The 12,783-nt window shown below is 43.6% G+C and overlaps 1 protein-coding gene across 2 annotated transcripts in view; it reads right to left on the reverse strand.

Moving 5' to 3' along the window:
• Nucleotides 1–4,155: 4,155 nt before the first annotated feature.
• The window catches only part of CREBBP (CREB binding lysine acetyltransferase), a 177,942-nt gene continuing 169,314 nt past the window's right edge, over nucleotides 4,156–12,783 (reverse strand). The window contains exons 30-31 of one of the 2 annotated variants that reach the window (XM_074965683.1): nucleotides 12,363–12,644; nucleotides 4,156–8,724 (exon numbers count right to left, since the gene is read on the reverse strand). In XM_074965683.1, the coding sequence (XP_074821784.1) occupies nucleotides 6,583–8,724; nucleotides 12,363–12,644 (2,424 nt within the window). In that variant the 3' untranslated portion in view covers nucleotides 4,156–6,582. The remainder of the gene's footprint in view (nucleotides 8,725–12,362; nucleotides 12,645–12,783) is intronic. The other variant, XM_074965684.1, reaches the window with a different exon arrangement.

A 12,783-nucleotide genomic window follows, 5' to 3' on the forward strand; every position in this document is an offset into this window, starting at 1 on the left:
GCAGCAATGGAGATCTAGGTTAGATCCTAGGAAACCAGGAGGATAATTAAGTGGTGGAATAGGAAGGGAGGTTGTGGAATCCCATCACTAAAAGTTTTAAGAACAGGTTGGACAAAGGATTATTGGGGATGGTCCAGGTTTACTTGATCCTGTCTCAGCACATGGGGCTGGACAAGATGATCTCTTTAGGTCCCTTCCAGCCCTACATTTCTATGATTCTGTGCTTAAACAGCTAGTTCTTTCCTTTCTCTTTACAAATCATCAGGAACTTTGCAACCATAGGGAGTTCAGTTACATTTCATGCACTAGGTACAAGGATTATGGGCTGTGCTAGTGCTCCATTTGGTGCAGTTGAAGTGGAGGCCATGGCGGCTGCTTCTGCCAGTTTGTAGCTTGCTGCCTGGGGTTCATTAGAACAGCCTGGGATTAACAGAATCCAGCATGCTCCAGCTGTGTCACCCTCCTGCTTGTGCCAGGTTCTCTACATGGAGAGCATAGCAAATAACTAGCTGTGCTATCACTATGGCAGCCAACATCTCCTCCAGGTCTGGGGGAATCCAGTCACACTGCTAGGGCAGTTTTCCAGCACTGGGATAGGAAGATTTCCCCTAGACAGGGTGGTAACTTCTGTAAAGCAAAGTACAGCGCTTTTTGTGGAACAAAGGCCAAAACCATAACATAATGAAACTTCTAAACAATCCAGGGCATTGACGCTGCAAGAGGGGTGGGTAGGCCTTGGGTCACAGAGTGGCCTTCCTTTGCTCGGCAGGACAAGGGTTATTTTTCATTACCACCCCCCCAGATTAACTGGTGAGCCCGGCCCATGAGAAGTACCTCCCATTCCTTCCCAGCTAGTTTGCTGGTCTCACTGTTAAGGCTTGTGTGGGCATCTCTTCATTCTTTCCATGCTTTGTCACTTGCATCTAACTTGAATAACTTCACACCATGAGATCTTCTGTCCCAGCCTGCCACTTGCATCACCTTTCCAGACTGCATATTAAGCGGGTCCCTCTCCGTGTCAGACCCTGTGACTCTGTTTAATGTCCTTTTTTGAAATTTTAAATATGCTTATTCTACAGGGACAGGAGCTGTTTCCATCGCACAGGCACCAAGCCCATACAGAGCAGCACCACAACTTCCCTACTTTTATGTGAAACTTTCTATATTCCATTAACCTCATCCCCCATTTAAAGAACAGAATTGTAAAGTGAAGCAAGCAAAGGTTAGGAAACCCCAACATTGATGGTGCCCATGAAACCTTAGCCCTGCTCCTTTGAGCACATGCTGGAGATTGTGTTTAATTACAGTTTTTTCTGCAGGTGCCCTTGTCTGTCACTTGCTGTGTCTATCAGCCAGGGTTGTGTAGTGAAAAGGGTCAGATCCAGAGCACCAATGCCTCACTCACTTCCAGAAGCTGGTGTTTATTGAATGAGGCTTGTCTTGTGCTTCATCCACTGGACTGAGGTTCATGAAACAGTGGTTTCTACTGTGACCTCAACCAGATTTTTCCCTTCATGGCACTGGGCAAGTCACTTAATTCCTGACCTGACAGTGAGGATAAATCATTAATAGCTTTAGGGGCCTGATACACAACAATGCAGAGCATTATAGAAAAGCCTCTGAAGGGAAAAACAAAAAAAGCCCATTCAGGGCTGAGTGTGGAAGGTGTGTGGTGGATGAACCATAAAGTCACTGAATTAACAATATGAATAAAGATAAATATTGAACAGTTGCCTCACTGAATACTAACTTGCACACAGAACGAAGAAAGGATTGTAAGAGGAAAAGATGACATTATTCACGTGCACAAGGGGCAGACTTAATGGGAAATAAATTTGGAATTTCTTAACTTCTGCCTCCTTCACTTTGCAACCTTTATATTCTTTGACTATAATGATTTTTATAAGGGATTTCCTAGCCTTTGTTAAGAAAATTGCCATCATATACAGCTGTAAAGCACCAGATACACAGTCCATGAAATAAAGGAGGTCTAGGCCTTTGCACCATTTCAGACATTCATTCTATACTATGTGGAAAGGACTCTTCAGCAGATAACTTATCAAATATGCAGTTTCACAGATTACAGTGCATAAGCCTGTATGCATTAAACCTGACCTCCTTAACTTTCTTATGTACATGGGTGTAATGTGAATGGACTACGGAGACGTCTGCATAGCAGAAATGTCCACTCAATTTACACACACTGCGTGGACAGGGTCAATGGAGCAGTGACTGGTCATACACTCTGTTGGACGAAAGCAGTGACTGTGCACATTTTTAAACACTTATAACTCGGGTAAATCAAAACCAACTCTTTACCAAGCCCACGGAAAGCATGTGCGTGGCCTAAGGACCGCAGCTCGGCCAGATTTCAAGCATTCATCAGCGATTCAGAGAGCAATTGCAAAACGTTTGTAGAACTACTTGTTTCCAGACTGCCAATGTTTGGGAATGGCTCAAGAGTTCTGGGTAAAGCTTGCAGAAAAATAAAGGGATTCCTAATGGAAAGCAAGTGCATCAAAAATTTCAAGCAAGGTGAAAACTCGGGAAAGTTAAAAAGAAACTGAAGATTTCCTTTTAGAATAGAAATGCCTGGGCAAGCTACTGTAGTCATCACTACCTGCTTCATCTCTAAACCATCCCAGAACGGTATCTATGAGCTATGATTCTACAGCACTGCATTCCAAGTTCTTGTTTTCTATCACGTACAGATTTTTTTTCCCCTCAAGTACCTTCCCTTATCATATCCATCTTGATTATCTCTAGCACATGATCATGAATATAATGTACACAAGTCACATCAGACAGAGTACAGCCCTCCACTCCAGTGGCTGTTTTCAGCTCTGTGTATTTTATACTATCTTGATTTTGGTACTACAGCTCCAGTTTGATCATTTGAGTGTACTGCCCTCAAACTAACATTGCTATTAGTACATTTCAGGGAAGGGGAAGGCAGAATTGAATCTCACTACTAAATTAGAACTTCCTTACTTCCTACCAGAGGATGGATTGTATGCTGCAGGGCTGCATCAGACCACACACAGGAACCTATGGTGCAGAATCAGTTGCAGCTCCCATTAAAAGAACATTTCTAGCCCTTCAGATTGCCAAGAAAACCTTCCAAAACAAAGTGAACATGAACTAGCGCAGAGCTATCTTGAATCTGTAAACAGTTTGAAACAATATCTTTGCAAGGGATGAGAGATGCTCTCATTCATCTCGGATGTTGACTCAATCAGAATGATGACATCTTAACTGTTAACATTGCTATTTCTCTGCTTACTTTAGCTGAAACACACAGCACATGTGACTATCCATCCTTGATAGATGGCATGGTGGAGAGAGGGAGGCAAGTGGACCAAGTTGTTGCAAGAGGCAATTCAGAATTAAAGGCCCCTTTCCCTCAAAAATAATTAAGCAATTCCTGTCTGTGACAGGGAAGAAAGATACATCCCTTCTTTGGAGCTAATTTGGAGCTAAAAGACCTAACCATCTCAGTGCCAAAAGACTCAAACCTGCCTCCCATGCCCTAGATTTCTCAAGGCTTCTACAATGCAATTGTTTATTGCCAGCACAAAACTCTGCAGCATATTCAAATCCAGGGCTTGACAAAACTGAAAAACATTCCAGAACTAAATTTATGCTGAACTTCATGTCAAAATAAGCTCGAGGAAGCCTATACTGACTCTCTTATTCACTTGCAATCAAAGCTCTCTCAAGTGAATAGTGTATAGCAAAGCAGCTGGTACCTTATGATCTAGGATCTATTCCTAGCTCTGCCACTGTCAAAGTGGGACAGCACCTGTTCCCACACCCGTAAAATTCACCCTTTTATCTAAAGCACTCCGAAGTCTCTCTCTAAGAAACACTAAGAAGCACATCTAATTTCTGAATTTATTTGAACATGACAGAGAAATTATGTGCCACCGCATTCAGCATGGTTGCAAAGCACATGAGCTCAAGAATAGTGACACTGCGCATTCTAGACTCTCCCTCCCACCCCCCACCCCCATACGTACAGTATTAGCAGCACTCTCTCGACAGGGATATCAGAACTTAATTACGTTTCTGTTTTCTATCAGGACTTTCTTGCACACTTTCCACAGCTGGAAGCCAGCTGAACGGTAAGATGAAAGCAGCCCCATCTCCCTCAGGGTTTCGCTTATACAGCTTTAGAAATAGTGCTAATGAATTTTTTAAATAAAAATTTATATATGTATATACACACACACTAGCGGAACTCAGTAGTCAGCTAAACCTTAGTTCAGACTCAGCTGATCCTAATGGGCACTAGCCAATTGGAACCATCCTTCAATCCAAGCAGTTTTACCAGCTTTTATTAGAAACACCAGCACATTTCAAGTTTCCTCTTTTTGATCACAAATATAGTATTTTTCTCCTTTTATGTATACAGCATGAGACACAGCATCAGGGCTTTCCATCCTTTTTACAATTTCCTTTGGACAAGCTCTGGGTTAGTGTTCAGTGACCTCACCCCAGCCCAGAATTTTGACATCTTGATTGCTGAAGACAGTTGCACGGGAAGGTGAGTCCAAAGATGGTGATGTTGGTACAATAGTTTAGATTTGCAGAAGACGTTAAGCAGAGACCCTCTACAGTTTAAAAAAGATTAAGCAGTGCTGTGGTGCACTACTATTTTCACAGTATGGGGCAAAAAGTTCTTCCACTTCCAGAAGTTAATACATTTGCTTTTTTTCCTTAAAACACTGTCCCAATAAAAAAAAAAAATGTAATACTGGAGGAAGTGCTAACTTCATGTAAAAAGCCAAGCAAGCCAGGTGCTCCCAACCAGAGCAACATCAGACCATGGGTTAGGGGGTATTCTTCTGGATTTGCTGCAAATCCCCTTTGAAGTTCACATAAGCCACATGACTAAAATGTAAGGTGTTGTAATCCTAGGCTAACAGTGGATTTAACTTTCATATCCTAAACCTGGAGAGTTTCCTCAGTTTTAAATTCAGAAACAAAGTAATTTATTGGGTGGTGGAGTGTGCCCATGAACATCAGGGCATGACAACAGGATATTAGAGGGAACACGTACATGATTAGTTATTTTTATTCCACAGAAAACCCTCAAATCTAGACTTGGAGTTAACAGCAGAAAAATAGTGTTAAAGTCAATAGGTTTATATTATGTTCATATTTTGCTATAGACTAAATAAATTAGCCTAGAATTAACTCAGTACTCTCTCTCTCTCTCCCCCAATGGTGATCCTTCTCTAAATTCAATGCATTTTAAAAAAGCAACGGCTATTAATAATTTATTCCAGTTAACCCTTTGGGATGAATGCCTGTAAGTATTAAATCTATGGGAAACAGATTATCTTCCTCTCCCCTTCCCCAAAAAGGAAACAATTGATAAAGGGTGTGGTAAAACAGACATGCTACTGACAGTACTCCTTTTATCCTGCCTTGCCTATCAATGCCACTGGCTGCTTCTGTGTAATGAGTGAATATTCATAGCCATGTCTTACAAAGAACATGATCCAAAAAATATATAAATAAATAAAAACCTTAAACATTCTTACATGGATTTTAAAGAACAGAATACATGTTAAAAACTTCAGTAATTTATATCAATTTTAAGCAATACTTTATATACAATGGAAAAAAGACATGCATAGTCCAAATACAATGTTGAAAACAGCATTTTCATAACAAAAAACCCCAAACACTAAGTGTTAATACCATGTACATGAATTCAAGAAGGACCACCCTTTTTGTCTGTTGCACACAGTTTATTTAACAATATGATATATAAGTAAGAAATGAGGTTTTTTTTGTTTTTTTACCATTCTATACAGTGATTGAATCTTCGTGGATTTTCTTATTTATAGTAATTATAGAGCTTGCATGATTTACACTAGAATTGCTTTCCTCATTTCAAGTTTCACATAGAAGAAAGAATGAAAGAAAAGAATGCTTCTTCTCTACTGAAATCAGCATGGTCTAAGAGTGATCATCCCTATTTTTTTCCATCTAAAACCAGTTTTATCAGAGAAACAAAGCAACAATTTCTACATCTGCAAGACAAGGATTTTGGCATTAGCCAATGTTTGTGTGTGCAAGAGTCAATTCCTATTTTTTCCAGGGGTAATACTTCAAATGCCTGCAGAGTTCACTATAGAAAAAAATCTTCCCGCAACATGTCAAAGTTATCGGGATACATTATAATGTTGCATTTTTCAGGAAACAGTTTCTGAATATTATTTTTCTTCTCTTTTAAACACAAATGTTTAAAGTCTTGAAAATACAAATAAAAATATGAATATAATGAACTTGTTTTCCCATTAAAAAAAGGTATGAGTCAACAGGAACAAAAAAAATAAAAACCCCAAAAAAAACAAAAACAAAAAACCCACAAAAGAGAGACCAGATATTTTAACCGCCTGGCTTTAACAAAAAAATATATTCTTTGTATTGTTTTTTTAAACAGCAATTCATTCTTCCATGTGTAGGAAGTAGCAGTTCCATCTAGGATTCAAAACAACCTAGATGTCTGAATTCTCAGTACAAAACGTCCAAGAACATGAAAGGAAAAAAAGTGATGCTCCCATAATGCTACAAACCCTCCACAAATTTTTCTAGTGTGTCTCCTGTTGTATCACCAACCAAAGACAATTCGTTAGACAATGCACTCCTGTTAGGGGTGTTTAACTGTGGAAGCATTGCACTCTGTTCTGGGTTGCCCAAGTGTCCCTGATCCATGGAGCTAGCCATAGTAACTGCAAGTCCCGGGTGGGGGGAACCAGTCTGGGGAGAGACATGATGAGGTGACGGTTGGGGCTGTATCCTTGGTGATGGGCTGGAATGTGGTGGTTGGGATTGGGGCCGGGGAGATTGAACAGGTGCTGGAGATCGCACCTGGCTGCTGAGGGATGTGGCAATCTGCTGGCCGGGGAGATGAGATGCCTGTGGTTGTCCTGAGAGCATATGTTGCTGGGGGCTCATGGGATTAGGCTGGCCTGGGGACCCTAGCTGCTGTTTTATCTGTTGCTGTTGCAGAATCCTTTGCTGCAGTGCTTGCTGAATGTTGGAGGTGCCATCTGTCCCCATGCCAGGTTGGCCCATCTGATTCAGCTGGCCCATCTGAGCCATCTGTCCCATGGACCCCCCCGGTATTGATATATGCTGCTGCATTCGTTGCTGTTGCATGGCTTGAGGATAACCTCCAGGTCCTTGAGGCTGCTGAAACTGATTATGCCCTGCCATCCCTCCTGCCATGCCAGCACCTCCTTGTTGCTGCTGCTGCTGCTGCTGCAGTAATTGCCGCCTCAATATCTCTCTATACTGTGGACTCATGTTTGCCATGCCAGGACTGTGTCCAGGGTTCATAATGTTTATCGCTTGCCCCTGGGGATTCATGCCACCGATTCCCTGCTGCTGAGGAGGAACACTCTGTCTCTGGCCTCCTGCTTGCATTGCACTTAGGGTCTGCAGGCTAGGCTGGGTGTGCATACCTTGCTGCTGCATCCCAGGCTGAGGCTGTATGCCTGCTTGTGGCTGCATCCCAGGCTGGTTTGCCGCATATTTGGCTGTTCTCTGCTTTATAAAAGCTGCCATAAGCTGAGGGTTGGATTTGAGGATATTAAGAACCTGCTGTTGCTGCTGTGGAGAGCTGGGTGATTTCAGGGTCCGCAATAAGTCCTGAAGTGCATTCGGTGCAATGCTGCGTGGTGGCTGTTGCACGCCTGGCATTCTTGGCCCAGCTACAGTTTGCTGTGGCGGCATTGGCATAACAGGTCTCGGCATTCCCGGCTGCATTGTTTGCTGCGGTGGCATTGGAGTCGATTGCCATTGTCCAGGTTGCATGTTGGACATTACTGGACCACTTACGGGGTTGGGCCGGGGTACATTCATGCCAACCTGCTGCATCTGGTTCACTGAACCCACTGCTGGGTTTACTATTCCTGGACGGCCAGGAGGTAAACCATTGTTTATGGTGTTGACCCTGTAGAGTTGCTGCTGCTGCTGGGCAGCTTCTCTCTCAATCTGCCGAGCTGCTTCCACGGCAGCTGGGGGAGGCTGGGCAGGAGGTGTAGGTGCTGCCACCTGGTTTGTAGGTTTTCCTGTTGGAACAGTAGTAGGGGGTTGAGTCCTTGTTGCACTGGGGAAGCCAGCTGGTGACATACTTACAGGGGAGGGCTGGGGTTGAGGAGGCGGCTGCGGTGTTTGTGGCGTACTTGGCTGCTGCGTGGGAGTACCAGGCGTTGCTGAGGTAGGAGAAGGCAAACTTTGCTGAGGCACATTTCGGGTGTTCATGGTAGCCATCCTTCGGCGCATTAACTGAGCTTGTTGGAGGCGGTGCTGAATCTGCTGCTGCCGAAGCTTGTGTTTAATATTGAGACAGAATGGCACAGGACATTTGTTCTCTTGGCAGTGTTTGGCATGGTAGCAGCAAAGCGCAATTAGCTGTTTACACACAGGACAGCCACCGTTTGTCTTGCGCTTGCAGCCCTTGGTATGCTGAACAACCCGTTTCATTTTCTGGCAGGATGGTAATGAGCAGTTTGCGTTGCGGCACTGACAGGCATGGACCAGGGACTGGATGCAGCGCTGGATGCTTAGTCGACGCGATTCCTGGGGGCTCTTTGACTGTTGCTCTCCTTGGCTGTTGCTCTCATCATCCAGACCCAGGCCCCATTTAACCATCTTGTGATCGTGGCTCTTAGTGTTGTAGCAGTTAATGCAAAGGTCGTAGTCCTAAAAATAAAGAAAAATCCACTCAGTTCAGCATCTTAATACAGCATAAAGCTCTTGACACTACAAGGGCTAAAGAGGTTATGCCAATGTATTCTTGATGTGAAACTAGGCTTTACTGTTCTGTGGGTTTTTTTTGCAGGGTGGGATTGTTCTTGCTCCACTCAGTGTCAACTAAGGCACATTCTGGAAGGGCCCAACACCCAGGGCTATGCCTGTAGGAACTGGACCACCTCAAGAGAGGAGATGCTAGGCTCACCCAATATTTAGACGTAACAAATCCTGCATCTTGGTAGCAGATTAGACTAGATGACCCTTGCAGTCCCTTCTAATCCTATGGTTCTATTTATGAAAATATTCCAGTTAAGTCACTCAAGAGCAAGTATCCTCTTTAGAAGCTACTCAGATAATATCCCCAGCAACTAATTGCCCTGCCTGCTTCTGTCCTTTTCAGATGCTATTATGAGACAGTAAGTTTCCACCCCATCAATTACAATTGCCTCACTGGGATAGGACATGACAGAGGAATATCCTTCTAGTAGACAGAGCTGATATTAAACCCATTAATACTGCAGGAGCCAAAACTTCTCTAATATGTCAGTGCTGAGCAACAGGAACTCCAGAAATGGGTATTTTGAAACCCAAGAGGTGCTCCTCTTGAACCTTGACTACTTCTTTGGGAAGAACAGTCTAACAACACTGCCTGAGAACAGAACTAACCAAAGCCAATACAAAACCAGTTGCTTTTTTTAAGTCTCCACAGATTGCAACCAACTCTATCAGCCTGGTAGGCACAGTTTAGAACAGTGGAACTCACAATACATTGTCTAAACTGTAACTTTAAAAATAATGTAGTAAAAACCTAAAACAACTAGAAAAAGAGAAGTTTCAGAGTAACAGCCGTGTTAGTCTGTATTCGCAAAAAGAAAAGGAGGACTTGTGGCACCTTAGAGACTAACCAATTTATTTGAGCATAAGCTTTCGTTAGCTACAGCTCACTTCATCCGATGAAGTGAGCTGTAGCTCACGAAAGCTTATGCTCAAATAAATTGGTTAGTCTCTAAGGTGCCATAAGTCCTCCTTTTCTTTTTGAGAAAAAGAGAAGGCATTGCAGGGTAAGGAAAAAAAAAAAAAGAGTACAGCCAATGGTTTTAAGACTTGCCACTGCAGCAGCTGAACAGGAACTGAGGGGGCTGAGTTTGTAGCACCTTATATAATCTTCCAACTGATTGTTTGGACCTGTGAGGAAGTATGCACATAGCCCCTACTGTCTAAAAGGTTCCAACTTGGTACAGGGGACTCATGAATATTTCCACAAAGGAACATAAGAATTGCCTGAGGTTCATCTAGACCAGTATCCTGTTCAATATCATGTCAACATAAGCTAACCTCTGGTATAAAAGTGTCCCCCGGGGATTAATACCAGTGTAACTGTAGCAGTAAAATTATACAACTAAAATTCCCCTGATAGGCAAGCCCAGAGCTGCTGCCTACTCTGTAGAGATAGCTACCCAGAACAAAAGCCAAAAGCCTTAGCTCCTCTCCTCTGCTTAATTACTAACTAGATCAGTCTCCTGAAGTCCAGCTTCAGAGACTAGCACAATGAGTCTAAGCCCTGGTCTACACTAGGACTTTAGGTCGAATTTAGCAGCGTTAAATCGATGTAAACCTGCACCCGTCCACACGATGAAGCCCTTTATTTTGACTTAAAGGACTCTTAAAATCGATTTCCTTACTCCACCCCTGACAAGTGGATTAGCACTTAAATCGGCCTTGCTGGGTCGAATTTGGGGTACTGTGGACACAATTCGACAGTATTGGCCTCCGGGAGCTATCCCAGAGTGCTCCATTGTGACTGCTCTGGACAGCACTCTCAACTCAGATGCACGATTGTCTGCCGTTGCTCTGACACAGGGAGGGGCGACTGACGACATGGCTTACAGGGTTGGCTTACAGGGAGTTAAAATCAACAAAGGGGGTGGCTTTACATCAAGGAGTATTTCAGACAGGACTTCATGGAGGGTTCCAATAAGAAATGGTGCACCTAAGTTATTGTTCTTATTGGAACAAGCAGGTTGGTCTGGCCTCTGATTGATACATGGCTAGATTTATCTCGCTGCACCTTCTCTGTGAGTGACTGCAGTGTGACCTAGAGGAATGAGTCCCCTAGACGGGGGGCGGGGTTTGCAAATGAGTACAAAACAAATCTGGTCTATTTCTTGTTTTGATACACTCCATCTATCTTTTACATCTTTGGCTGGCAGGAGACGGTGCAGAAGGACTGCATGCCATCCACATCTCATGGCTGCTCGGCAGAAGATGGTACAAGAGGACTGCTAGCAATCCGTATCGCCTGCCTGCTCACCATAAGATGGTTCAATAGGACTGACTGCAGGACTAAAGAGAATGACCTCATCAAGTCACTCCAAATTTAGTCCCTGAGCCCATGTCTGCCCAGGCGCTCCTGATTGACCTCACAGAGGCGACCAGGAGCGCCTCGGACATGACGATGACGGCTGCCAGTCCTACTGTACTGTCTGCTGCCACAAGGCAAGGGGTTGCCGCTGCTGTGTAGCAATGCAGTACCGCGTCTGCCAGCACCCAGGAGACATACGGTGACAGTGAGCTGAGCGGGCTCCATGCTTGCCGTGGTACGGCGTCTGCATGGGTAACTCAGGAAAAAAGGCGCAAAACGATTGTCTGTCCTTTCTTTCACGGAGGGAGGGAGGGAAGGGGTGCCTGACTACGTGTACCCAGAACCACCCATGACAATGTTTTAGCCCCATCAGGCATTGGGATCTCAACCCAGAATTCCAATGGGCAGCGGAGACTGCGGGAACTGTGGGATAGCTACCCACAGTGCAACACTCCGGAAGCTGACGCTTGCCTCGGTACTGTGGAAGCACTCTGCCGAGTTAATGCACTTAGAGCATTTTCTGTGGGGACACACACACTCGAATATATAAAACAGATTTCTAAAAAACCGACTTCTATAAATTCGACCTAATTTCGTAGTGTAGACATACCCTAAAGGTCCTAGATCCTTTAATATCAAATTAAATCTAACTCAGAGTCAGAGTTTAACAGTAAGCCAAATTTACCTTAGATTCAGAAACTGATTGCTTGACTGCTGTATATTTAGCTGCTCCTATAGCAGTTAGACTAAAAATTCGTTACTACGCTAAATCAAAATTTTATCCCCAAAACAAACCTTCATATTGAGGAAGCTAAAGCATATACTTTACCTGAAAGAACTGAAACTATATGTATGCTACAGGGGCCACAGTGGCACAACCGTAGGGCTGCAGCTATAGCACGGACACTTATTACAGTGACAGAAAGGGTTTTTCCATTGCAGCAATACTCGAGAGGCAACACCTCAACTGACAAAAGAATTCTTCTGTCGACTCTAGCTGCGTCTACAGCAGGGGTTAGGTCATTCTGTGTCGTGCACAGCATGAATAATTACTCTGCTGTGGCAATTAACCCATGTTGGCAATCCCGAAACCTAGCTCAGAATTAGTTTCTGGACCTATGGGCAGTTCTCAGGACAACATTTAACATGGGTGAGAAGGAGGCACATTTAGAAGGAGAAGAGTGGAAAGAGAAAAAAAGAATGAGTCAGACACATATGCACATACCTCACAGACAGTACAGTGCCACCTTGTTTCCACATGGTGCTTGCACTCATTGCACGTATAGACAAAACGATCCTGCCCTTGAGTATGTAGTTCTACGAGCATGCACAATGTGGACCACTTGGATCGGCGTAATGAGGAGAACTCCCAGTGCTTATCTCTTGCTAAGGTAAGGAAGGCATCCCGCCCATCCATCAAATCACAGCTAAGTAATGGATCAGGGTCCACAATGGGAGGCAGGGTGTTTATTACAGGTCCAGCATGTAAGTGAATCACAAAGAAGACCTGCAAGTAAATGGGAAAAATGACTAGGGTTATAAAAATAACTCCAAAACATCTTTTAGAAATAAAAGCTTTTAAATAGAGAAACAAAGCCTATACCATACCAGAAATATGGTATGATCTGATTAATTTAGTTGAAGGT

This window comes from Natator depressus, chromosome 10 (assembly GCF_965152275.1).
Source record: "Natator depressus isolate rNatDep1 chromosome 10, rNatDep2.hap1, whole genome shotgun sequence".
In the NCBI taxonomy this organism is placed as follows: domain Eukaryota; kingdom Metazoa; phylum Chordata; order Testudines; family Cheloniidae; genus Natator; species Natator depressus.